This window comes from Polyodon spathula, chromosome 6, assembly GCF_017654505.1.
Source record: "Polyodon spathula isolate WHYD16114869_AA chromosome 6, ASM1765450v1, whole genome shotgun sequence".
Classification (NCBI taxonomy): domain Eukaryota; kingdom Metazoa; phylum Chordata; class Actinopteri; order Acipenseriformes; family Polyodontidae; genus Polyodon; species Polyodon spathula.
In genome coordinates, this window is record NC_054539.1 from 15130952 (window position 1) to 15156406 (window position 25455).

Genomic DNA, 25455 nt, shown 5'->3' on the forward strand with positions numbered 1-25455 from the left:
AAGTTCGATGCCTAGCAGTATTTTTTTTTTTTTTTGCACCACTAGAATAAGTGTTGCTGTCTGATTCAGACTCATCCAAAATCTCATCTAGAGTTTGATTTCCCACAAGTTCAAATTGATAAACCTCGTCAGTCATCTTAATTAAGAATTTAAATATGGCTACCTTTTTTTTTTTTTCAAAATTATATATAAAATGTGGTTAGTCATGTTTATTAATATAAATTTATAAGTGGCTACTGTTTTTTTTTTTTTTTTTTTCAAAATTCTAGTGGCCCCTTTTTGATAAAAAGTTTCAACCCATGGGAATATGCTATAATATTCACCCCCCATGTGACCTGTTTTGACCAATCAGGATAGACTATTTAAAAGACCCATTTTATAAATTGTGTGTGTGTGAGTGAGTGAGTGGGTGAATGAATGTGAATGTGAATGTGAATGTGAATGAATGTGACTTCAAACACATTTAAGCATGTTAATGCTTAAAACATTCTTATGAGCAGGAGCATACTTACCTTTTGTAATACAAAACTCTTTTCCCATGCCACTTGCTGGCCTGAAACTCAACTGCAGTAGAATAATGCTGATGGAAGTGTTTGTTCAGTCTGAGGAATGTGTATTAGGGCTACATGGTCTTCCAGTAAGCACTTAAACCCCAACCTAGAGGAAACACCCTTGTTTAGAGTCAAACAATCATGCTTTAATTCAGAGCATCCTTTAAGCTGCACTGGGATTTGGTGGACAAACTTTACAAGAAGCCAAGGGTTAGAGTAAACAGCTGTTACTAAAAACTGCAAAATGTGGAGTACCACGTGGATCAATAGTTGTGGTTGAAAATCGCACACAAAATGTTATGTAAGTAATAAGATAGACAAACAATCTCAAGAACCTTCATTTTTATATATATATATTAGAACATGTAACCCATAATGCTCATCTCTGTAGTACTAATAATATATGTTTGCTGTAGCAACCGCAATAGTACTACATTGTAGAGTAATCGCCCCACCCAACTTTAGGCTTAAAATCTGATTTTCACATCTTCTGATTTTAATAACTATATACTCAATATTTTGGCATGCCATGCATGTATGTGAGTCAGCTCCAGTTAAACATATGCTGGAGTTCAGTATTAACTGAATATTTCTTCTTGACCAGAGAGCTAACACTACCTAGTTGAGGTACATCTCACTGGCTCTCACATCTTTGGGTTTGGATTCAACCCTAAATAACCTGAAATTCAGGATAGCTTGGAATTCATGTTTCAGTTTCATATGCCTCTTCCCCCACTGTGCAACTCTTGTTCCCTCATCAAAGTTACACCTGTGAATCCAACACATGGCATGACTTAAAAGGGAGTGGTGCAATTAACTTTTTAAGCTAAATAAAATAGTAAAACGTGCATGTCCCTGAGATACTGGCAAAGGACTTTTTTTTTTGTATTTTTGTTTATTGTGTAGTAAAGTTATTCTGGTATACAGTCTCTCCCTGTAATCAATTTGCTATCTGCTTATTTCTTTCAGGACTACATTAACTGTTGTGATTTTCATTTACCATTTCTTCTTGACTTATTTCTCAATTAAAACTTACTTTTCAAAACACAGCAGGTCTCCTGGAATAGTTGCTAGGAGATGCTGACTCATGTTATTAGCTATACTGTTTCTACAGTACTTACATGGTGGCACCCAGTGTCTGATTGAGGGCTGGAAGTTATAGACAAAGTGTTTATCAAGTAAGTTGAGGGCTCCTCAGTGGCACATCCAGTAAAGGCATTCCACGTGGAGTGCAGGATATGCCCTATATCCTACATTTTGTAAAATAAATACTCTGAAGTTAAAACACAACCAAGTAAACAAAATGTCAACATCTACTGTATTTCCACAATGCACATAAGAAAGTTTACAAACAAGAGGAGGCCATTTGGCCCATCTTGCTCGTTTGGTTGTTGGTAGCTTATTGATCCCAGGATCTCATCAAGCAGCTTCCTGAAGGATCCCAGGGTGTCAGCTTCAACAACAATGTCTTTTGTTGTAACCTAAGCAGGTGCAACATGGTTGCCATCAATGGCTTCCACTAATGTTATTATTTGTTTATTTAGCAGACACCTTTTGTCGAAGGCAACTTACAGAGATTAGGGTGTGTGAACTATGCATCAGATATAGAGTCACTTAGAAAAACGTCTTACCCGAAAGACAGAGCATAAGGAGGTTAAGTGGCTTACTCAGGGTCACACAATAAGTCTATGGCTGTCAGGGATCTCCTGGTTACAAGCCCTTTTCATTAACCACTGGACAACACAGCCTCCCTTCCAACAGTCACCACATACATTATGATAAAATGACATTTATATAAAATCAATAATTTTAAAAGAACAGACAACAAACTTATCCTATGTTTAATGGGTCTATTTTTCTCTTGGACCAGCTTAAGCAGACACTTAACAACCTTAATCAGGCCGGCCAGCTCTGACCAGTGTCAGTTGTATCAATGTCCAGATAATAGCATCCTGCTAATCTTTCAGCATCAATCATCTGAGTAGAAGACAATCTGGCAACCTGACTGATCCCTGCTGTGACAATGAAACCAGCTCTAAAAAATAACTGCCAAAACATCCACATCTTCAAGAGTTAGCAACAAGCACCCTTCCAAGTGGTATGCTGGAGGTGTTATGGAGCACACGGTCGATTCATTCAGCACTAAATGTTATGGAAGCTCCTTTTGATTAGTCTTATAGTATGTCAGACAAATATTGTTAGCCATATAGAAGGTTTTAGGAATATTACTTTTATAATGTAGCCCCTTGTATTTTTTAGAATTGTTATGTTATGGTTATTGATTAATGACAGTCATGCCAGCGGCAGGACCAGTGGCACTATGGGCCACCTTCCCCCAAAAGGACAAGGCCACCTCTGGCCTGCGACTGTCTAATGAGATTGTACCCAACATATCATATCAGCGGGGAAGAGTGGCGCCAAGCCACCGACCCCCAAAAAAACAAAACACGAGAGCGCTGCCCAGCCTAACTTGTACTACTATTTGGTCAGTCTTGCAGAATTAAACCACTTAGCACTCTGGTAAGGAGAAAGAAGGAAACCTTAGGGAATCCATGACTGAGGGTTTCCCTTTCTCTGGGTTCAAAACACACACACACACACACACATATATATATATATATATATATATATATATATATATATATATATATATATATATATATATATATATGCAGGGCGAGATGCTGGGCATTGTGTGTGTCACAATTTTGTAGTCCACAGGAGAGGTGTCATGGTGGCCAGAAGCCTCTAGGGCTGAATGGGAAACAAATGTGTGCATTTGAGGGGATTCTTATTGAAGAGAGTAATAAAAGAAAACCAAAATGGTGTTTTTTGTCTTTGTGCCACGCCCCCTTTTCCACATTTATTTCTTGAAGAGTTTAATTAATTTAAATTTAACAGTTTTCACTTGTTTGCACAGATTAAAAAAACACCCCTGTAATGCTATTACTTTATGAAAATGTGTCATTTGCCACTTTGTTTATTGCGAAGAAACTACAATGGCAGGGGCGATGTCTACGTTAGTACTGTTTCTGCCTCAAATATACTGCTGTAAAAGTGTATAACTAACTTTTTAACATCTTCTGCTTTATAGTTAATTCAGTGGATCAAAATAACAACCTATTCTGGAATATTACAGTTTTACATATAGCTTTAGGATAAACAGTATTGGTAATTTTGCTAGATTTAGCTGGGAATTGTGCAGCATGTGATTGGAACATGAAACATTATGTATGTATATATATAATATATATATATATATATATATATATATATATATATATATATATATATATATATATCTATCATGCTGCTGCCACCAGTAAGTGTTCAGGCACAGGAAATTGGCAGAAGAAACTGAACCTGTCAAAGATCTTTTATTTGGGCTTTAAAAAACCTGTTTGGATATGCACTTAAGTTTATTTTCCCTGTTTACTGTCATGCTATGTATTTAGTTTAGAAACTTTTCAATACAATTTGTATAATTATTTGTTTGCAAGATGTAATTTGAATATTGTCCGAAAAATATCAGGAAAAATATATTTGCTTTCTGTTTTTATTTTTAAATGGCGATCCAACATTGTATCATTATTAGTAGTTATTTCTGACATATGTTGATTGGTGCAAGTGTAGTGTTGCAAAGTTCTGTTACTGTATGTACAGTATGATTCGATAGTTAGCTTTTCATGACCATTTAAACGACCCCCACCAGTACTCAAATCTTCAGCGCCCTGTGGCCCCCCAAGGTTTGGCCTTATCTGGCCTTACAGAGAATGTAATTAAGTACCTCTGGACTAACCTGTATTTCAAACCCCCCCTAAACCCTCTGTGTTCAGTATACAGCACTTTCTTTTAGTATAGAGTCATTGGAAATTCTGATTCAGAAAGCTGTGATCAGTTTGGACCTTGGGAGCCATTGATAGTCCACATGTTTGATCCAACCAGGTTCTAAATATTCATTTTAAATCTACAATGCTTTATAGTGCACCTAGTCATAGTCGGTGGTACTTAGTCATTTACTTATTTTCTGTAGGGTTGTAACAAAAAGTTGAAACCTAGTAGTTAAATACTCTTGTTCACTTTTCTTCACTTGCTGAACATGTGACCCATTTAGAGTTGGCTGGTATCTAACAGAAGGTGAATCTGTGTGTTTTTTTATGGTAAATTGTACTCATAGTGATCCAAATGCCTTTTCAATGGAGTTCTGGGCTATTGTTCTGCAGTTTAATTGTTTTCAACTTAATTGTAATCAACTTAACGGATGACACAGTGAGATAAAAAATATAAATACAAAAACGTATGATATGCCTTTAAAGGGTGGGCAGAATTTGTTTTATTAATAGCAACCCTATGTTTTACTCAGAAGTAACACTTCCAGCACACAAAAGTATGCCAACCTGCAGCAACTCCCCTTTTTCGTCAGTACATTGCGTAATAATTGACTACATTACAAAATCCTATTTGTATTGTCTACAGGAAAAGTCATTCTCAGAATGACAATGCTTCTGTGTTTTTACATTCTGATGTTTCCTTTTCAATCGGATTACCACACTTTATCAAACAACTACAATAGCACTGTCAGTAAGTTGTAGAACCAATGTGGGAAGATCTGAAAGACCTTAAAATTGAGCTGGGTTTATAGAGTAAGTGATCAGTTCTCATTGATTACAATCAGGAATGTCAGGGTGGAAATCTGTAACAAAGTATGTTCTTCAGAGTGGCTCATAGGCTCAATATGTGCCCTAAAAGAAGCAGCTTCAGATTTAATTTGTCAGTTTTTTTCAGTGTCCTGTATTTTTTTCTTCTATTTTTTTTTACAAATTATTCTGAGTGGTTCATTTTGCAAGCAGTTTTTGGGCAGTGGATTCAGGACCTGCTCTTTGTTCAAGCCGCCAGCCATAGACATGTATAATGTTGGCTAGGTCTTTATATTATTAAGTGCACCTCTGGATATTACTTCTATGAAGACACTTATGTAGGCTGATCCAGTCCATGTTACATATGTCTATGTCAGGCACCTGGAACTAAAGAGCAGCTCCTGAACTCAAGTGAAAGCACACAAGCTTCTGGGTAAGGCCAAGGGTACAGAATGTGAAGTTTAGTTTGGGAAGCCATTCAAAAGGTATCGTACTTATTCTTTATTGAAGTGCTTGGCTATAGTTAGTACTGTTGTTCCTTAGCTTTCATGAGAACTAAATACATGATGATACATGACAAAAATGATCTAAGTATGAAAATGGCTTGCTGTAAAAAAAAGTTGCCTTCACCATTATTCCAAGACAATTATTGCTGTGCTATAAAGTGAATGAAAATAAAACTGTTCTACACTTTACAATAAAGTGTCTATTTCAGAAACCAGTGAGTTCTTTTGACAAAGCTGAAATAAAAGAAACAAAATCAGTAAACATTATTGCTAAAAAAAAAAAAGTACTGTGCCTTTAAAGATTGGGTGGAATTTGTATTATTACCACTAAGTTTTGTTTAGAACTGACATTTCCAGTATTTCTATATGCCACAGTAGTCTGTCTGTAGCAGCTCCCCTGTAATTGATTCAGTGCACCATAGTCTTTGATTTATATTTGTTTTGTTCACAAATCATTTGAAATAAGGCCCTTGTGTCTTTTTAATACTTGATTTCAAGGTACTATAAGGTAGAGATAAACTACTTTTTTTTTTTTTTTTTTTACCACTGTATGAAGTATAGCAGTTTTATCAAAAGGATGTCTGTGGCTGCTTCAATTAAATTCAGTTTATAAGAAAGACATAAAATGTAGATGTCAACAAGTCCCAACTGCAACAACACGCCGTTGGACGAAAGAAAGCAGACGAAAGACTCAATCTTCAAAGATTCGTGAGTTAAAAAGGTGAGGTACACAAGTGACCTCATGAAAGTTGCATCTCAGCAGAGTTAAAAGTATAACTATCCAAGCAAAACTAAACATTTTGCGCTTCACATCGAATGCTAAACAAGGTGCTGCTAAGTTGAAGCTGCAACTCCGGGACTATGCCTAAAAACGGACCCAAGACTGGACTTTGCCTAAAAATGGATCCAAGAAGAGAAAACAAGCTTCAAGCGTGTCACTACTACAAGCAACGAGACTGAGGCCCGGCTGGAGGCCTGCCTTAATACTTACAGAGACACGGTGCCCTGCTACCTGCGTAGCTAAAAGATTCAGTGAAGAGGACAGAGCAGACGGGCGCTGTTGTGGATCCTATACCGAGGACTGAAGGCTTTGTTGCAGCTGCTTGTCGATTCTGTTGATTCTATCGAGAATTGAAAGCTGTTGCAGAGTCAATGTGGGATTGAAGACTGTTGCTGAGAGGAGAGTCTTTTGTACTGGAAACTCAACAGATTGAGTTTCCAAACCAGCGGACCAAAAGTCTAAGCTTCAAGGAACCGTTGAGTATAATTCCAGTTGCATTTTCTTTTAATGAAACTAATTTAATAAAAACAGTCCTTGTGTCTAGAGTGTGTATGTGTGTTCATAGTAAATCCTCGATCTTTGTAACATGTCAATTAAATATTATTAATAAGAGAACTAATCAACAATGATCAACTCCGATTTATCAGTTATTGAATTGTTCTTACAGTGTAATGCCAGGGGATATAGTAGAGGTGGGTGGACCTATATAAGGCTGAACATATGTCACACTTTTCAGTTTAGTATAGTCAAAATCTTTAGTCAAATAATACATTATTTCTGACTGAGCTGGTCCGCAAATTGCTTTAATGGTCCATATTCATTAAAAGAAAGCACATGGAAGTCTAAAATAGAAAACATAACTGTTTGCTCATGAAGTTATTTCTTATTTTATTTATTACTTTTAACGTTTTCCTTAAACCGTTACTGAAGAATAAAAATGGGTAACTAAGACAAAGAGACTCCTGTGTATAAGACCCTTAGACCTGCATGTTCTTGTCTTTTAATGAATGGGTCCAGCATTGCTTTTTTGTTTTTGATGCCTGATGCCTTTATAAGGATTTCCATCTGCATGCAGACATCACTGCGTGGATTGTGTAGAGCAGGGTGGCGACATAGGAAAACACCTGAAAGACAGGAAATCCAACAATAATAATGTTAAACATTTAAAAAAAAAAGAAGAAACCTCATTGTCTGTTTTCATGTTCACTCATCATAACTCTCCTGCATTAAACAAGGCTTAGAGAAAATGTAGAGAAATATGCTGAAGTTAAGTTGGTAGAATTCATTGATTATTAATTTGCAAACAATTGTAAAATGTGGAAAACTCTTGCTATTTATTTATGCCTCCGCACTGTGGTGTGGGCTTATGATAGAGATGGTAAGCTTTGCGTGCAGGTTATTGTTATCTTAATAAATACCTTACACCTGGAAGATTGGAAAAACTAAATATTATGTAATGGTACAGTACTCAAACTGGATTGTTAGATAGAAGCTCTAAATGCACTATATTGTTTCCAAAACATTTTCTTGTCCTGTCTGCTGGTTGAAGGACTTCAACTTTTAACAGACTTTCAACTTTTAACTAACACAGTCCAGTTTCTCATAAATTACTTCTGCTGTTTTTTGTTGTTTTGTTTTCCCCGATGAATGGAGTACCACATTTATTTCTACACTTGTATTGATGAACTGGAAAAATACAGCTACCAAATACTTACTTTTTTAACATAAATGATCTTATACATATCAAGTCATTAACATAATTAGTGAGGGTGAGAGTGCAGTATTTAGAATTAGACCATTTAAATATATATGTATATGTGTGTGTGTGTGTGTGTGTGCGTATTATTATTATTATTATTTTTAAATGATGTCTCAATCCTAAAATTGTAGGTGATGCAAAACCTTTGGCCATAGCTGTGTATGGCCATTCCGTGACAAATTAGTTTAATCACAATTAAAAGGCATTATAATATTATTATAATATTATTATATTAATATTAATAATATTAACTAATAATTTAATATTATTATTATTATTATTATTATTATTATTATTATTATTATTATTATTATTATTATTATTATACCAAAGCACTGTTTAACCTAAAATAATGTGTATAAACATTCCTTAAAACTGCCCTATGAATAGGACCCTATATCTGAAAATAATGTCATACCAAATATTTTTCTTTGTAAATCAAGTAAATCCAAATAAGGTGTTACGCAGCTTGATATCCTGCAGTGTTTACTAGTGTATCAGTTTAGTGGAGTACTTACTACTGCAGCTATGTCTTCCTGGTAGTACTGGAAAACTGTACTATTTACAAAACTGCTTTGACCCAAAACTGTTGTAACATAGGCCAATGCAACAGAAGCACTCAGGTAAAAGAAAGCAGCAAGTGCATGGTAGGACACATCCTAGAAAAGAACATAGAACAGTGGTATCAGAAAAAAACAATAAATGCAATGGAACAAGTAAAGGCACAGCTCACTTTGGACTTAGTGTTATACTTCCAAAACATTCAACAATCAAATACAGCAGAGGCCAGTGGTCTTCTTACCAAAAAACCTTTAAAACAACAGAATATGAATAGAAAATGGAAATGCACCCTTGCAAAATATGTATGTAATCATTTCATTATTACTGGATTTATATCAAGAACTTTTATCATTCTTCATAATTTCATTGAGAGAGCTTACCAGTGATGCCCACACAGAGCTGTTCTTGTTCACACCAATGATGAAGAGCAGCAGCCAGAGGAATGTAAATACGAAGCAGAACACCGACACAAACATCACCCATCCTTGAGGGTTCCCCATAAACACACTTGTGGATGCCACAAGGATCCAAACAAGCCCACCAAAAACCTATAAGACATTCAAAATATTATGTATGTGTACACATAAAGGGTTGCCCCTTATTAAAGCAAATACACAGTGCCTAACAAAATAATTGCTCACTCAAAGTATGGACCTGAGATTCAGTCAGCAAACTCATGCCACAGATTTAGCAAGGCTCAGATTAGGTAACAATATTACATTATACATATTTTTACAGAACATTATGTGGTCTTTGGCTTCACCCTCTGAGCTACCCCTACCCATAATTTAACTTGCAGATAAGTGGGGAGGCTGACTGTAGGGAACTGGGAAGCCATGGCCGGCAGGGCAAGAAAGCTGTTCTCCCATTAGACAAACCCAAAAAGCAGGTAGACACTGGTGAGGAGGTGAGGAGGAGATGAAAGCTAATGCACAGCAGGGAAGTAATGGATTGAGGTACAGTATACTTTAAGTCCCTTCCTTGCCAATCCATTGGACATATTGGTTACTGGAGGACAACTATGATACCAGCAACTGAAACCACTTGTTCTGAGTATTGGAAGTGCATAAAATATCTTGATGTTTATGTGATTTGATCTAAGGTTAAAAGTGAGTTTAATAGTGTCACAATTTTGGCAAAATTGTATATAATATATGTTTAAGTTCTAAATGCACATTTATGTGTTCAAAATTCCACACTGCTTTCTGGTGAGGCATGATTAAATAAGTCTACAAAGCTATATGTACGCCCTCTTTGGAGGTTAGCACAAACACTTCTTCTGACCTGCTTTTATAAATCAGAGCGATTAGCATGATTATTTTTGGGATCACTTTTTTTTTTGTTATTCTTTTTCTTATGTTTTAACTTGGGTTGATAACGTATTGGAAATAAATCCAGAAGAATCAGCAGGTTTATTTCAGGAGCTCTGGGATTAACTTGTATTTAATTCAAATGTATTTATGGATGAACACACATAAAAGATATTGATTGTAACATGAATATCTTATATTGTACAGATTGAATTGTAACATATAGAAAAAGAAGTAATGGATAATTCTAAAAAATATATATTATAATTATAAAAAACATACATACAATATTCAGTTTAAAATCAAGGTCAATTCATGAATAATTCCACACTTATTAACACTTAACACCTACCAAGGGCAGGTGTTACATTTACTTTTGTGCTTATTATCTCTGAGTAGTTCAGTGGACTCAAGTCACTTTATCAGTATAACAGCAATGTACTTTGTATTAACTAATTCTAACACAGCACAGGCTTTCAAGCCTGCAAACTTCCTGTCGTCAGGTGAAAGTAGACGAGAAAGAAACAAGACCGTCTGAAATACAGCACTCCTATGCTTTTACCTAAGCAGCACACTTGTGAGGATTTGTTGTGCTTTTGTAACTCAGTGATGTGAAGTGTTTATTATATTGTAAAGTAAACCTTTTCCGTATAAGGGTTTGGTTAAGACTAACTTTGTAGAGCTCTATATCCAAACACCTGTTCCACCCAGGGGTGTGACTGGGGAGATAATGCATGTATGAAGTTTTAAAGCTTGGCACTTGGTGTTGAAAGGAAAACTATTTTTTTGTTTGTTTGTTTTTTAAACATATGGACCTGTAATCATAACGTTCTTCAACTCTTATCTCTAAAGCCGCTAAGTATGTCATAGTGAAAAATGAAGAGAAATTGTTTGAACAAACGATGGTACTCCTGGGTAACTGTGAGAGGTATTATTAAAGTTACCACTATCACTCTTCCATGAACTAGCCGATTATGCCACACATACTTTGGCTCCATACAGTACATTTTTACATCCCATCATTCCAAACCCACGGAGAGTGCTTTCTAAATGCAAATAAACAGCATACATCTTCTATGTTTAACCCTATCATGACAAGCCTGCTGTCTACATGTTTTGTTTTGTTTTTTTACCGTAACATCCCAAAAGAAACCCACTTCTGGGAGATTGGTTACAGTAAATAAATATATACATCTGTAAAAGTACAAAACAAGTAACTTAAATTCAGATATTCACAAGAAATACTACTTACAAGTTCTGGGATAAAGAAAATGTCAGGCAAAGTTGTAAACACTCCAAGCCCACTGGGTAGGCTGTTCAAAGGCTGGGCTGTTGTTGCCATCTTTTCTGCTTACTGTACTTGATGCCACCAAAATGTGAAATGAAGAGTTTCTAAAACAAACCTTCCTTTTGAAGGCAGACCAAAACTTGACAAACAAGCTTCTCGAGATTTCTGCAAGTAACACACCCAATAAACATAAAGACATGGGCAGAGTGGAAGCTTACATTCACCTGCTCTGCAGCATCTCTACCGCATTTTTTGAAAATCACTTTGAAAGTTAGTGTTACTATGTAGTAAACAATGCTTCTTTGTTGAATTACCTTTATAAAAGTGTACCATAGTAAAAGCATAGTAATGACTTGCTATAAAGATCCAAATGCTCAATCAAGCTACTTATTTTATTGTCAAATTACAGAGAATAATAAAGATAGGCCTGTCAGAAGATCTGCACATAATTAGTTTGTAGATTTTACAACAACAAAAAGCTTGTGGCAACATCAATTACAACAAGCTGAAAGGAGGTGTGACAGAGATGGAATGATTCTTGGTGTTAGGTCTCCCTTCCGACCTGTGAGGGCACTATGTAAAAGGAACAGAGTAGCCTTAATCAAATGGAATGACAATTTATTCCTTAGGGTTGGTGGAAGTCGGTCATTTAGGAAGGGGACTGAGCTACGGCACCCAAGCTCAGTGACTCGGGTGGGAGACAGTATGGCATCCGAGGATTGGAGGAGCGGATGCGCTTGTTAACCTAGGGGTCATGAGCGAGGGTACAAATAGGGGGTTTAGTGTAAGTGATCTGTTCCTTGGTAAATGGTTAGTGTTTTGTTAACTGTTGTCTGTTTTCTAACAGACAACCAGTAGCATGACCTGGAGCTGTAGCGAAAGCCAGCATAAACCCGGACATAACTTTCACCCCTGCATTTCACAAGGAACTGTAAATACACCACAAGCACTTATTCACTATCGCTAAGAACCGTGTTTGTGTTTTGTGTTTAGTGTGGGTTTTTTACACACAAAGTGATACACGCCGCTGTATTCACTTCCATCATTTATTATTTACAGGTGTTCGCCCTAAGGCTCTGGACATTGACGTAATTTCAATAAACAGCTTTGCACCTGTTAATTATTGTGTGTGTGATTAATCCGCTCTGCACAGCACTCGCCTGTATTCACAAACCACTTTGCCACAGAAGCGTACTAACTGGGTATGATCTCGTGTTCAGCATGGAGGACGGTACTAAACTAGTACACAAGTGAGTACCAATTGCAATAAACTAAGCAACTCAAAGTAGTCCCCAGCTGCGTATTACAATTTGTCTTGATTACAATGAACCCAGAGTAACTGTTGTTGATCTCTTGACTAGTATAGCAAAACGCAATACTAAGTTAATCTAGCAATTTCTGTAAACTAAAGACTTACCAGCTGGAGCAAATATGAAAAATTAAAAAATGTATTGACAATTTTTATGAAACTGAACATAAACAAACATTATATAAAATGATTTGAAATTTTATGGAAAATTAAAAAAAAAAAAATACGTGTCAAAACGTTTGCAACAAAGTTTCATCCTTATTTAACTTATTCAACTTAACGAAGGCCAATTTATATATATATATAAAATTCTAGCATGACTCCAGTGTCTCTACTTTCAGCTTCTTTCACAGGGAAGGCAACATTAAATCTGCTTATAAGTGTGTGCCATGCAGTTGTGTGCTGCACGTTTGCTGTGGAATCCTTTCAGCCATCCTCCACATTTTCAATAAAATCTTTTATACACTATGAAGTAAAGTTTTTGCTTCATTGTATAACTTTGCACACAACTACTGGCCATGACTCCCTTTGTATGGATGTACTGAGAAAATAAGCTTTTATAGGCTATACCTGAAATGTGCAATTAGCATTTCTGATTCGATTTACACCTTATAGTCTACAATACACCTCGTGTCCTATAAACAAATGCATTTGTTTTGTGAATTAATCAATCGTCTAATGCAGCTTTGTTAATTTTGGTGGTGTTTAGGAAAATTAGATTATACATGCGAATTTGGTTGAAGAAAATAGGAAAATATTCTTATGCAACTCAGACTTATTTAGTTTCGTCCGTAAATACATTTCCGTAAATAATTTTTCAGAAGTTGAAAAATGTAAATAAAAAAAAAAGATACCTATCTTGTAACGAAATATAACTCCTGAAATATAATAGCTGGAATCAATCACTCAGATTGTGAGCCCCACCACCCATCTTTGGTTCCTGTTTTGTAGCACACTACACAGTTGGAAGTTGCCCTGGCTAAGGGTACCTGCTAAGAAATACAGAAGAAGAAGAAGAAGAAGAAGAAGAAGAAGAAGAAAGAATCCTGAACTCCGTACTAAAGCTGGACATCAGCTAGTCCTCAACTTTGTTCCACATCTGTTTTTGTTGCAATTGGTACTAATTTAATACTGTTGTGGTTAAAGTAAAATTTAAATTTAAACCCAAAACTATCTTTCTTTTATTTGTATGAATAAACAGAGGAGTAAAGTTTTAGAAACTTTCTATTTTTCACCAATTAACAAATTAATTTAACTTTTGAAAATGCTTGTAGTAGTATTTAATCATACTAACATGTTTTTAAAAAGGTTTTAGACCTTGATTTAAAAACAGACAACATATTTTCTATAGGCAGGTATACTTTAACATAGAGAGAGAGAGTGAGGAGCTGCGGAATGATATTTTATATCAGATTCACAATTAAGGGAGAATATACATATTGAATGTAAAAATAAAATGAAATTGATTCAAATGGGCAGTGATAGGGTAATTACCGTAACAATGAATGTGTGCTTAAATTAGCCACTATACTGTGAGACAAAGCTAAATTGTGAGTGGTCTGTTTTGCAGCCTGCCTCTAGGTTAATATAGATTAATTATGTAAGGTTCTTGCCAATATGCATGAAGTGATGGGTATGTGTTGATGATGCTGGATGTTGAGCTGGATGTTGAACTGAGCAAAAATATTATGGGGATTGATTTGATACAGGTTGGAGATACCTGTAAATATTTTGATAAAAGGTGGTCATTTTATATGAATAATATCAGAAATTAACTTGTAAATCCAACGTCAACTTCATATAAGACTATCATTTTCAGAGTTTAGGAGTGACAGAACAAGCTACATAAACTTTTAAGGTTGCATTAAAAAGAGGTAGAATAACAAAATCATAAAAGGAAATAATTGGCCTCAAACCATTTCAACAATTTTGACCAAATAGGGACCAGCCCACATGAAATGATGGCAGGGAGAATAATGAGGCTACCAAAAGATCCTAATCCAATGGTAAGCACGCAAATAAAAAAATAAATAATTTGAATACTTGACATAGGTGCAGAACAGGTTAGTGTAGCTCAAAGTTAAAGCTGGTACTCAAAAGAAAATGACTGCAAACATGCTAATCTGAAATTAACATAGGAAATAGCATACTGACCAAGGTATTTATACCAAAGAGACCCCTCACCCCAAAATGACATGGTCCATACACACTAACCGACAAGGTCAGTGTGTGTGTGGGAGTCATTATAAAAATAAATAAATAAAATGGTATCACATTTCATAAGTTATAAAAACTGCACAACAGTAATACTACACTTGATCATTCTCTCTCCACAGAATAACAGAAGTCAGATGGGACCCTCCTGCGACCATGCTGAAGAAGACACAGTGCATTAAACAAGGACAATATGTACCATCGCAGTTAAAATGTGCACTGGGACCACAGGCACGGCCAAAAGGCTTGCATCCTGCCACTGGAGTCGTCAAGACCCATATGAAAAACCTGAGCACATCTTTCAATGGAGAAAAGGAGAACAAGAGCACCTTATACTAAACGAATCAAGCATGAACTTTGATCATAGATACTGTGCCTCCACAATACTCAACAATGTTTGGTTAGAGGTAGGGCATCCAATTAGGTTTTAGAGGGTTACAGGTTAAGAGCATCCAATAATGATGCTCTAAACAGTACAGTATGAAGGAACATATGAGGAGGGATAATGCTAGCCACCAAAAGAATGGCTGGACAACACCTATATCTTGAGTAATACTGTATTAACATGAGCAGTCAAAATTGTATTTGGAAATCAATTCGAAATATAACATTGACCTCTTGCAAAAATGACCAACCAAGGGAGAGGCCTTCCTACTGCAGAAAGATATCATCACTGGTCCAGAAGGTAAAACTGTTTTGAATAAGGTAAATATGTTATCGACACGTTATGTTTAATCTCAGACAGTGCTTTCAAAGAAAGGATTATGATATGGCGCACTAAGCATGCTGTTATGAAACAAAGACACATGTGGTATGACATGCAGTCACCCCAATTAACACAACCATAACCACTCACCTAGTATTTGAAATATTTGGAGTTAATTAATAACTGTCAATACCATTTGATCGACTTAATCTAATGCCGTAGTGATCAAACATGTTGTGGCCACGACATTAAAGCGTGTCACTTAAGCTATGATTTGCAGACAAAATAGAAATATTGCACGATTTTGAAAATCGTGTTTCAACGGAGTAGGTGGAAAGCATCATACCCCAATACAAGGAGGTGGGGAAAGAATCCCCCCCCACCCCAAGCAAGAACAAGGAAGAGATCCAGAGAGGAACACTGCCAATAAAGGGTCGGCAGAAATCAGATTGCAAAAAGCATGCAGTCAGTCGCACCACGATGAAGCGGTAGCCCACTTTCAAGGAAAGGATTAATGGAGCTCAGATTGCATAGCAAATGAGAATCCTGATCCTGATTTTCAAGGGTGATCAATGGTGAGAGGCTGCAAAAGGGGAACAAAATCCTGCAAGCAATGTTATTAAGAATGCCATAGCAACCTCATTAATTCTTGGATACAACAGTTTCTGACTTATTACAAAGCATAATTTTGCTCAATAGCTTTATTAAGCTCAGGAATAACTAATAAGGTGTATAGTAATTTGGTTGTGCTTGATTGTAGTTGTACAATTTAGTACAAAAAGATTGGTCTGTAGTGATGGTTTTCTGCATGAGGTATTCATTATGTTATTAATCATAAGTTTTACATTATGTGTGTGTCTTTCATTGTTGTCATGTTTAAATTGTGTTTTAGTCGTTTTAATGTGTTTACTAATTCATTTGCTTTAATATGCTGTGTAAGATTCAAGTTCTTTCATTTCCCATTGGCAAAACCAGCTACGTGCAGTTTTGCAGACAGGTGTCTGAGCTAAATGCCAAAAGGCAGGCGATTAGCAGAGATAGTGTGAGATGGGGAAGCGGAACTGAAAGACAAGATGGATGGGAGTGGAATCAGCAATTGTTTACAAAGATATAAATACCCAACACTGTAAAGTTTTGGCAGTCTTTTCATCTCTTTTGAATTGACTCCATGGATATCTCTACTTTCTGATACAAACATATGCACTGAGCTGTACTGAGGCTTTGTCCAGAGTAAGTTTGAATCTCATGCTTATATGATTGTACTGGAGGTATACCTTTTTTGTATATAAAGTGTTTTTGAATCAAACACCATTTCTCAGCTTAATTTTTTTCACTACAATCCCAAGATAGTACCGTACTAGCCAGTCTGCAACTTTATACACAGTGCCGTACTAAATCTGCAATTTCGTTGCACTTGACCCCGAGTGTTTAATGTAAGTATGTTCCTTGTAATGCCAGGTACCAGTGATTCTTTAAATATACTCCAATAAAATTGAGATAATTTTAAATATGAACTATATCATTCTGTCACGTGCCACAAAACTTTGAAAAATGTGTCCCTGCACCTTTAAGACAAATCAGTCTTTATATATATATATATATATATATATATATATATAGAAACAGTGAATATTATCATGCACACAAGGTCTCAAGAGGATAGTAGCAGGGGATTCTGTTTGCAAGTTCAATACTGCAGGTCCAAATAATTGATTAGGTACTTGAGGTTCAATTAGAAATGATGGGCATGGTTGGCACAAATACCTATACTAGAGTCTGCATATCCCTTTTATTGCCTTAACCTAAACAATACTGTTACAGTGCTCTCCCTTTTTATAATCACAGAACCAGTTATAAGACAGCATGGTTGTGGATCCCAAAAAGCACACTTGTAACCATGGCTACCAACTCTAGTTATAAAGGGGAGCACTGTATTCCCACATGTAAAGTCCAAGATAACTATTTTACCCATCTATTGCAACTTACAATCCAGGTGTCAAAAACAAGGTCATAGTTTGGGGATACAAAATAAAAACTTAAGCAAAGATTTTTAAAAAATGAAATGCAACCACATACATACACACACATTACATTACATATATATATATATATATATATATATATATATATATATATATATATATATGAACACAACACAAAGGTATCATAGTTTGACATTAAAAACATTTAAATCAACCCTTCAATTACAAATCATTTTATTTATCAATAACAAATCCAAGTACAACGTAGTGATAAAGCTAATCCTCTGCTTTGCAATGTTGCTGTGGAAAACGCAGTCTCAATCAAACTGAATGCCGCCCTCCCTCCGTCCCCCCCAGCATTCTGCTGTTCCTGTCTTTGATCCAGTCCAGCAGGGGTTTCATTGGTTTATCCTCAATGTATTTATGAAGTTTTCCATCTGTATGCAGAAAACACGACGTGGATCACATACAGCATGGTGGCAATGTAGGAAAATACCTGGAAGAAAGATTGAAACATTATTAACAATGTGGGAATATCTGAAACATTGCAGGGTTAGGTTGGTATTGTTTTAAAATGGCATACATAAATCCTACAGCCAGACTGATTTCATGCAATTGTCATTCAATCATGTCAGTAGAATCTCACACATGTTGACTACATGCCATTCGACAGACTTTGCTTCAAATCACTGAGGCAAAGGCAAATCATTGAGGAAGGGCCATGTATCCCTGCAGGACAATGGCATAGGTCATTTTCATTTTCTGTGCATGCAGCCATGTGGGAACCCAATTAATTTGTACCAACACACATCAGTGGTTTACTTACTACTGCAGCTATGTTCTCTTGGTAGGGGTTGAAAAGAAATAAATTATTCTGAAATGTAATTGTAGCGAAGGCCTGTGCAACAGAAGCACTCATGTAAAATAAGGCAGCAATTCCATGACAAGCCACATCCTGAAAAACAATACACAACAGTCATGTCAAATATTATAAATAGAATTCAGCACACACACACACAAAAAACATGCACCATATCTAAAAATGTACTGTACAATCCACATTTTTTTTAAAGTTATCTGATAATTAACAGTCCAATATGACTGGACAGTCCTCTGCTATGTAAAATACATTTATGTAAAATTAATTTAAAAATCTACTGTAACATGGAAAAGGGAAATAACAGCAGATATTATTCTGCTTGGTTTAAATGATCTGTCTGTTTACAGCACACATTTCGTGCACTTGAGTGACTAAATTCACAAATCTTCTATGCACTGTTAGTTCATAAGGATTAGAAGAGGAAGTGGGAGCTAATGGTAAGGTCATCTGAAGTTGCATATTCTTGAGACGATGGTTAAATTAACCAACAGCACCTTCTCCAACTAACAACTGCAGGCAGCTGACAGAAATAAAAACAGGACACACCCAAGATAATAATCACAACAACAACTGGTTAACAAAAATGGTAATTTCATGCTGGCAACTCATTTTCAAGGCTACCTCAGCACATGACATGGTCACATCTTTTGAACACATTTCAATTGAGGTACACACACTCACTACTTTCATTTTCTGTGTATGTGTGTGCATTTAGAAATCTGAACTTTTCTGTTCCTTTATGTTTTAAGTATCTCACTCAGATCAGGCAACAACATGGGCGGACATTCTTAACCATTTTACAATTCTCTTGTTATAGTAAGAAGGAATAAATCCTTAACCACCTCCCTGCCTGTAATCTCACACACCTCCGACACCCTGTCTGCCTGGGGAAACAGGATAAGATCAGGTTACTTTGAATTTCAAAGTACCCTTTGAAATGTAGGCTTAGCTGGGTGAGGGGCATGTAAAAGTGCCCACACCCAATAACAGGTCGCTTTAGCATTGGCTAAGTGCCAGAGACTGGGGAGGGGAAACACCCTGTGTTACAGGGTATTTACCCTCTTGTAAAGTCTTAAGATTTTTAATCTGTCTGTTCTATGCATGGGACATGATTCCCTGCACGTATTATAATAAACCTATTAATCTAAGAAAATTACTTTTTAAATCAACATCAAAATCTATCTCTGATCTTCAAACAATCTGTCTATGTTGTAACAGTTATTGCAAGATGTTCTAGAGTAATATACGGTTTGTAGCTAACTTATTCTATGTAGCTAGCTTTATAATGGATGTTACAAGTCATGTGTTATAATTTATGATATACTGTACACCAGACAGCTCCGATTTTTAACTCAATTTTCTTTGTTACAGCAGTCTAAATATAAAACTACTTCGCTGTACGGCTTTAAAATATAAAAACTGGACTTACACATTTGTTTTTCAATGTTTAGGTTAGGGAAGGTAATGAATGTATGTATTATACAATACAATACAACAGTAACATTCGATTTGGAATTCTATAATGTTAGCTCAGCACGGAGAATCCGCTTAAATGAATGGCACTGAAAGAATGATGATGCCAGTGATTGCAATTGCAGAGGATTTATCACTGTCGAGGGCGCTCAGGGCCCAAGTGAAATATAAAATTGTCCGAAGGTCTTGTCGGTGGGTGCCCGACGGCTACCTGCACAAGGCCGGCTGGAAATACATGAATAGTTACACGCATACCAGTGCTGCAGATAGGACGTGGCTATGGGCCGCCAAACCATGAATGGAGAATAATAATAAATAATTACGCACCCCACAACTGGAGAGATAATATTGGCCGGAGGCCTCGTCCGTGGGTTCCTGACGGCTACCTGCATGAGACCGGCTAGAAACACATGAACAGATACATGCATCCCAGTGCCGCAGATAAGAGGCTGTAGCCACCTCTCCCCAAAAAGACGAGGCCGCCAAACCATGAATGAATAATAATAAATATTTAATGCTCTCCACAGTGGCACTTTGCCACCTAATCCCCAAATATTAAATTTAATGAAAATCAGCAGCTGAGACATGGTCCGTCCCCCAGAGCATGACTGAACCGAGGGAAACTGCCCAGCCTCTCAAACCCGACCACGCACCCCACAGAACTACTAAATACGAACCGCTCAGCACTCAGGTAAGGAAAACCCCCTACTCATATTTTTTTTTTTTTTTTAAAGGGAAACCTCAGGAAATCCATGGCTGGGGGCAGCCCTTCCTCCAGACTCTAAGCGGTCAACTCCCGTTTTGGCCTCCCAGCACTTGATTGAGCAGCCGAAACAAAAAGCAGCAACAAGAAAGAATAATACACAGAGCTTTTATGAGCTTGCTGAGAACGTACTGGTTAGTGGTGGATTCTCCTTCCAGAAAAGTAACCAAGTTTACAAATTTGGAACATAATAGTATAAAACTTGTATATTAATTTGTACATTTTTTTTGTAGCTGGCAAGAGTGTGATTGTGCGCTTTTGATGGTCTTACATTTTGCCTTGGTATATTTGCACAGTACCTTTGAATTTAACCATGCTTTACTATAGCGCCCAAGAATTGTCCAAGCTTGCCAGTGCTTTACTATACTAGATACGCTTTTACCATGTTTAACTACAGTAAATCCCCTTGAAAATGCGATGTATCCTGGTTTAAGCCACACAGACATTGATTTATTTATTTAACTTACAAGTGAAATCCACACAGGGCTGCTCTGATTAACTCCAAACATAAAGAGTAGAAACCAGAGAAATGTGAAGGTGAAGCAGAGCACAGATACAAACATCACCCATCCTTGAGGGTTTGCAAGAAGCACATTTGTTGATGCCACCAAGATCCATACCAGTCCACCGAAAACCTGTGAGATGTGAAATTCATGGTTAAAGATGGACAAAAATAAAGAAGACTAGCCTCCTGCTTTGGTCAACCACTACTAACACTGCTGTTCTGCAGCAATACCCTGTAAATAAACACATTTCCAGTGGATTACTCAACGTTGCCAGTTTGATTAGTTCTAATTTTCAGAACAACTTCTTTTTTCATAGTGTTCCAAACAGGCAGGTGTTATTTCAATTCAAAACACCAAAAAAAAAAAAAAAAAATGTAAAAAGGTAAGGGAGAAGGGAAGGTTACAGATTTAGTGGGAAGCACCACAGGAGAGTTGGCATGAACATACCTGCCATTTAGGCCTGGGTTTTCACAAGCAGAAAATGCTCGATTGTGATGAATGTGGTGGTTTTACCAGGAATGGAGTCAATAATAAAAGAGTTAATGGCTGTGTGGGGGCGGAGGGGAGTTTGTAGGGTTTGACCCAGGGTTGCCCTTTTGAAGAATATACCTCTTAGCTGGCAATCCCCTCCCTCAACAGCTACCATTGCCTGTGGTCATAGTTTCTGAAGTTTTACAAGTACAGTATGTTGTGTACATTACCGTAGGTTACACACAAAAAAAAGAAATGAATGAAACCTGAGGTCCTAATTTAAGTTATTCTGCAACAGCAGTTGTTGATGTATCGTTCACCCATACAATATTAAACAAATAGCACAGTACTGTAACTCTCAAAACTTTTATGCCAAATGGTCTTCAGCAAAATGTTTGCTTGGTTATTTGTCCACGCATGAAGTCGGTTCCTTTCAATTTCTAAGCGTTTGCTTAATCCCTTCAATGTAACATTACAAGGGCTTGAATGGACATTGATTAGATACTGTAACATCACACACACAGATACTCATAAATGTTTCCTATTCATTAAATAAACTGTCCTTCTGGTCTTCCTGCCATGTTGGAATACAGTTCTCCCTTGTGACAACCATCTCCCTCACCACTGTGTACAGAAAACTTTGACTTATTTATTGTACTATTAGGGCCCATTTTGTATTTCTCATGTAAACTAGGAATGCATGAGTACTTATATTTTATCTATCTATCTATCTATCTATATATATATATATATATATATATATATATATATATATATATATATATATATATATATATATATATATACAGTTTTAACTGTAAACATTTAATATTAAGTGATTTAAAAGACTAGTGTTTGTAGACTATATTTACTTTATTAATGAGATGCATTTGCTTTGTAATCATTGGGAACACCCTTTATGTATATATTGTACTTTATTTATTTATTTTTTTGGTTGGCGTTGGACAGACAATTAGTCAATATAATGGTATTTGTGGTACTACGTGTTCATTAAATCATGGTCCGACTCAAAGATCAAAGTCTGAAGCATTAATCTTCGTCGCGGTTAAAGCTTTTTTTTTTTTTTTTTTTTTTTTTTTTAATCATACTGTACTATTTGTATTAACTCTGTTAAAATTTCCTGAGAACTTTGCCAAACACGTCGGAGTGATATATATATATATATATATATATATATAGATATATATATTATAGCTATATATATTATATATATATATACGCACGCACACACACACACACACACACACACACACACACACTTTGCCTATGCATTTGATAAACGTTTAGCTTACAAATTGAGAAATTTATAAAAGTAATTACCTGACTAAAGTTGCGACATCGAATTTTATATTTTCTATAACTGATCAAGAAATAAACGTTCAAAAAAGCAACACACCAGAGTAATAAAAAAAAAAAAAAAGTTGTTGTTGAATTCAATTGTGCTACAAATGCCACTGCAAACAGCAGGCCACGCATTAAGCTATAACACCATCGTTCCAGGATAGACGGATTGCTCTAGCTACTTACAAGTTCTGGGATAAAGAAGACATCTGGCACAGTTGTAAACACTCCAAGTCCACTTGGCAACGAGCTAATTCCCTGTGTTTCCGATTCCATGTCCTCTATTAGTCGTAGTATAATCAACAAAATTAAACCAAATCCTCAAGCTAACGAGTTAGAAACAGGTGTTCATTTGGCTTCCTGTTTCCATGTAGAACCACGCCCTCTAAATGTACCACCTGTGGCAATTCAGTTGGTTAATATCAACGACTCTGTATCTTCTGGAATGTGCAGTAGTCCTACTACTTTTTTTTTTTTTTTTTTTTTAATTTATTGGTGGTTTTCAACTGAACGACGTTTGTTAAGGTATACACCAGGGCTTCTCAAAGTTGGTCCCGGTGACCCCCTGGGGCTGCTGGTTTTCATTCCAATGGAGCTCATAATTACTTAACTAGACCCTTAATTGAACTGATAATTTGCTTCATTAGACCTTTTTACTTGTTTTCAGCTCTTAAACAGTTGCACAGTTCAGGTTACTTATCAAATGTTATAGCTAGGACCGAGTTTGAGAAGCCCTGGTATATAAGTTATAGCCTATACGTGGTTTGAATACTATTTTGTAATAACCGTGCTTTATTAAAAGTACAGAATAGGTAGAATGATAACTAAAAGCAGGGGTGTCATTTGCTATAGGCGGGCATGGGGGTCGGAGAGCAATTGATCTACATGGCATTATGTATTCTACACACACACACACACACACACACACATAATATAATCACATATAACATGGTTGAAGTTTTATTTCTCAAACAAATAAAATTAATATTAATATTGCTGATGTCCAGGTACAATTATTTATACATGCTGTAAAGAAAAAAATTAGTTTTGGGTTCATGTGTAGGGATGTACTGTCTGTTTTGTAATGTTACAGGTGTAGTGTTAGAAAGTGGTACATCGTCACAATGTGGTAGGCATACCAAAACTTGACCCGTGTAATGTTAGAAAGTGCTACGCTGCCGCATAAAGTGGTGCGCGGTGAGATTCTGGTACCAGTGCAATCAATTGCGATGTGATGTGTTTTTCCTATAGTCAAACAAAGGTATATTTACCATTAATTATACTGTAATGATTTTCACATCATTAAGTGAAGTAAGACTTGGGGAGACCAGGTGGGCTTCCAAAGAAACCAGTTTCATTTTTATTAATGTCTGATAACACAATGAATCCCTGGGCCAGGTTCAAGCCAAAATAATAAAACGTCTATCTTTCTCTTCCACTCGTCCTCTTTCTTTCCCTAATCCTCTTATCTGTTCTCCCAATCACAGATTCCTCGTCTTTCAGGCCACAGACACACTTCAAGGGTTCTTCGCACTGTTTCACAGTTCAGGCCTTCTCTTTCAGCCTCCCTCTCTGTCCCTCACAGTTGTACAGCAACGACTACAGTCAAATCTTTGCGCGTTATCCTGCAAGAGGCTTGTGTGCCCATATACTTACAGCTCCCCCACCATACACACTAACAGCTGCACTCTTGTGCACACACACACACTAATGGTGCCCCTTACAATACACATAACACTAAACAAAAAGTGACAAACAAACAAGAAGACAAACAGTGTCCTGCATGATACCATCACCAGGGTTGTTACAATATTTTTTTTTTTTTTTTTTTTTGCAAACCATTAATTATACATAATTTTTTTAGTAACAGACAATAAATTTCTCTAAAAAGAAAAAAAACAAAAAAAAAAAACAATTCACGACGAACAAGACAAAATGAGAAGTCCATCTCAGTTGCAGAAGTAAAAAAAAATGTACAAGACCCAATGTATTGCATAGGATAAATATTTGTACACTATTTTTTTTAAGGTTGAAAAAATATGATAAATTCAATTTAAAAAGATGAAAAAGTCCAAAAACAGCATAATGTACCAGATTTGAATGGGCACTTCCGTACTTTTTAATTGTAAGTTATTTGGCATGCGCTAGCTAACACAATGTGCTGCGTACCATTTTTTTATCCGAGTAGGGGAGACTGGGGCTGGTTGTCACACTTTTTACGCTTTATTATTTTCCTCAATCTGGTGCCATACTGCGAGGTTATGTTGCTCGTTATATTGAAGAATAAGTCTTCACTTACAAATTGATGTTTTTTATTTCAGCATAACTTTGAACATTGAAAATGCGCCGGTCACCTGTGACAACCTGCTCCATACTGGAGTTGGTTATCACAGTGT

The 25455-nt window shown here is 36.3% G+C and overlaps 2 protein-coding genes across 3 annotated transcripts; both read right to left on the bottom strand.

Annotated features, from left to right (window-relative positions):
• Positions 1–7262: 7262 nt before the first annotated feature.
• LOC121316893 (myelin and lymphocyte protein-like) lies at positions 7263–11491 on the bottom strand. Its single transcript, XM_041252197.1, has 4 exons — positions 11358–11491; positions 9176–9343; positions 8753–8893; positions 7263–7599 (listed from the first exon to the last, which is right to left on the bottom strand). The coding sequence occupies exons 1-4, from the start codon at positions 11445–11447 to the stop codon at positions 7525–7527; spliced, it is 474 nt and encodes a 157-aa protein (XP_041108131.1). The 5' UTR covers positions 11448–11491; the 3' UTR covers positions 7263–7524.
• A 6330-nt stretch (positions 11492–17821) lies between these two features.
• LOC121316894 (myelin and lymphocyte protein-like) lies at positions 17822–23441 on the bottom strand. 2 transcript variants are annotated; one of them, XM_041252198.1, is made up of 4 exons: positions 23246–23441; positions 21188–21355; positions 18431–18559; positions 17822–18100 (listed from the first exon to the last, which is right to left on the bottom strand). In XM_041252198.1, exons 1-4 carry the CDS (start codon positions 23333–23335, stop codon positions 18026–18028), a joined length of 462 nt encoding a protein of 153 aa, XP_041108132.1. In that variant the 5' UTR covers positions 23336–23441; the 3' UTR covers positions 17822–18025. The 2 variants fall into 2 exon arrangements, with proteins under 2 accessions (XP_041108132.1, XP_041108133.1); XM_041252199.1 differs by lacking the exon at positions 21188–21355 and having other exon boundaries at positions 23246–23440.
• Positions 23442–25455: the final 2014 nt, after the last annotated feature.

What these genes read in the sequence shown, in the direction of transcription:
- LOC121316893 (XM_041252197.1), bottom strand. Translation starts at nt 11,447, where the DNA reads ATGGCAACAACAGCCCAGCCTTTGAACAGCCTACCCAGTGGGCTTGGA. An exon ending in TTTTCTTTATCCCAGAACTT is followed by an intron (nt 9,344 to 11,357) that starts GTAAGTAGTATT and finishes AATGTCTTATAG; the next exon opens with GTTTTTGGTGGGCTTGTTTG. An exon ending in AGGAAGACATAGCTGCAGTA is followed by an intron (nt 7,600 to 8,752) that starts GTAAGTACTCCA and finishes CCTGTCTTTCAG; the next exon opens with GTGTTTTCCTATGTCGCCAC.
- LOC121316894 (XM_041252198.1), bottom strand. Translation starts at nt 23,335, where the DNA reads ATGGAATCGGAAACACAGGGAATTAGCTCGTTGCCAAGTGGACTTGGA. An exon ending in TCTTCTTTATCCCAGAACTT is followed by an intron (nt 21,356 to 23,245) that starts GTAAGTAGCTAG and finishes CACATCTCACAG; the next exon opens with GTTTTCGGTGGACTGGTATG. An exon ending in GCCCTGTGTGGATTTCACTT is followed by an intron (nt 18,560 to 21,187) that starts GTAAGTTAAATA and finishes ATTGTTTTTCAG; the next exon opens with GATGTGGCTTGTCATGGAAT.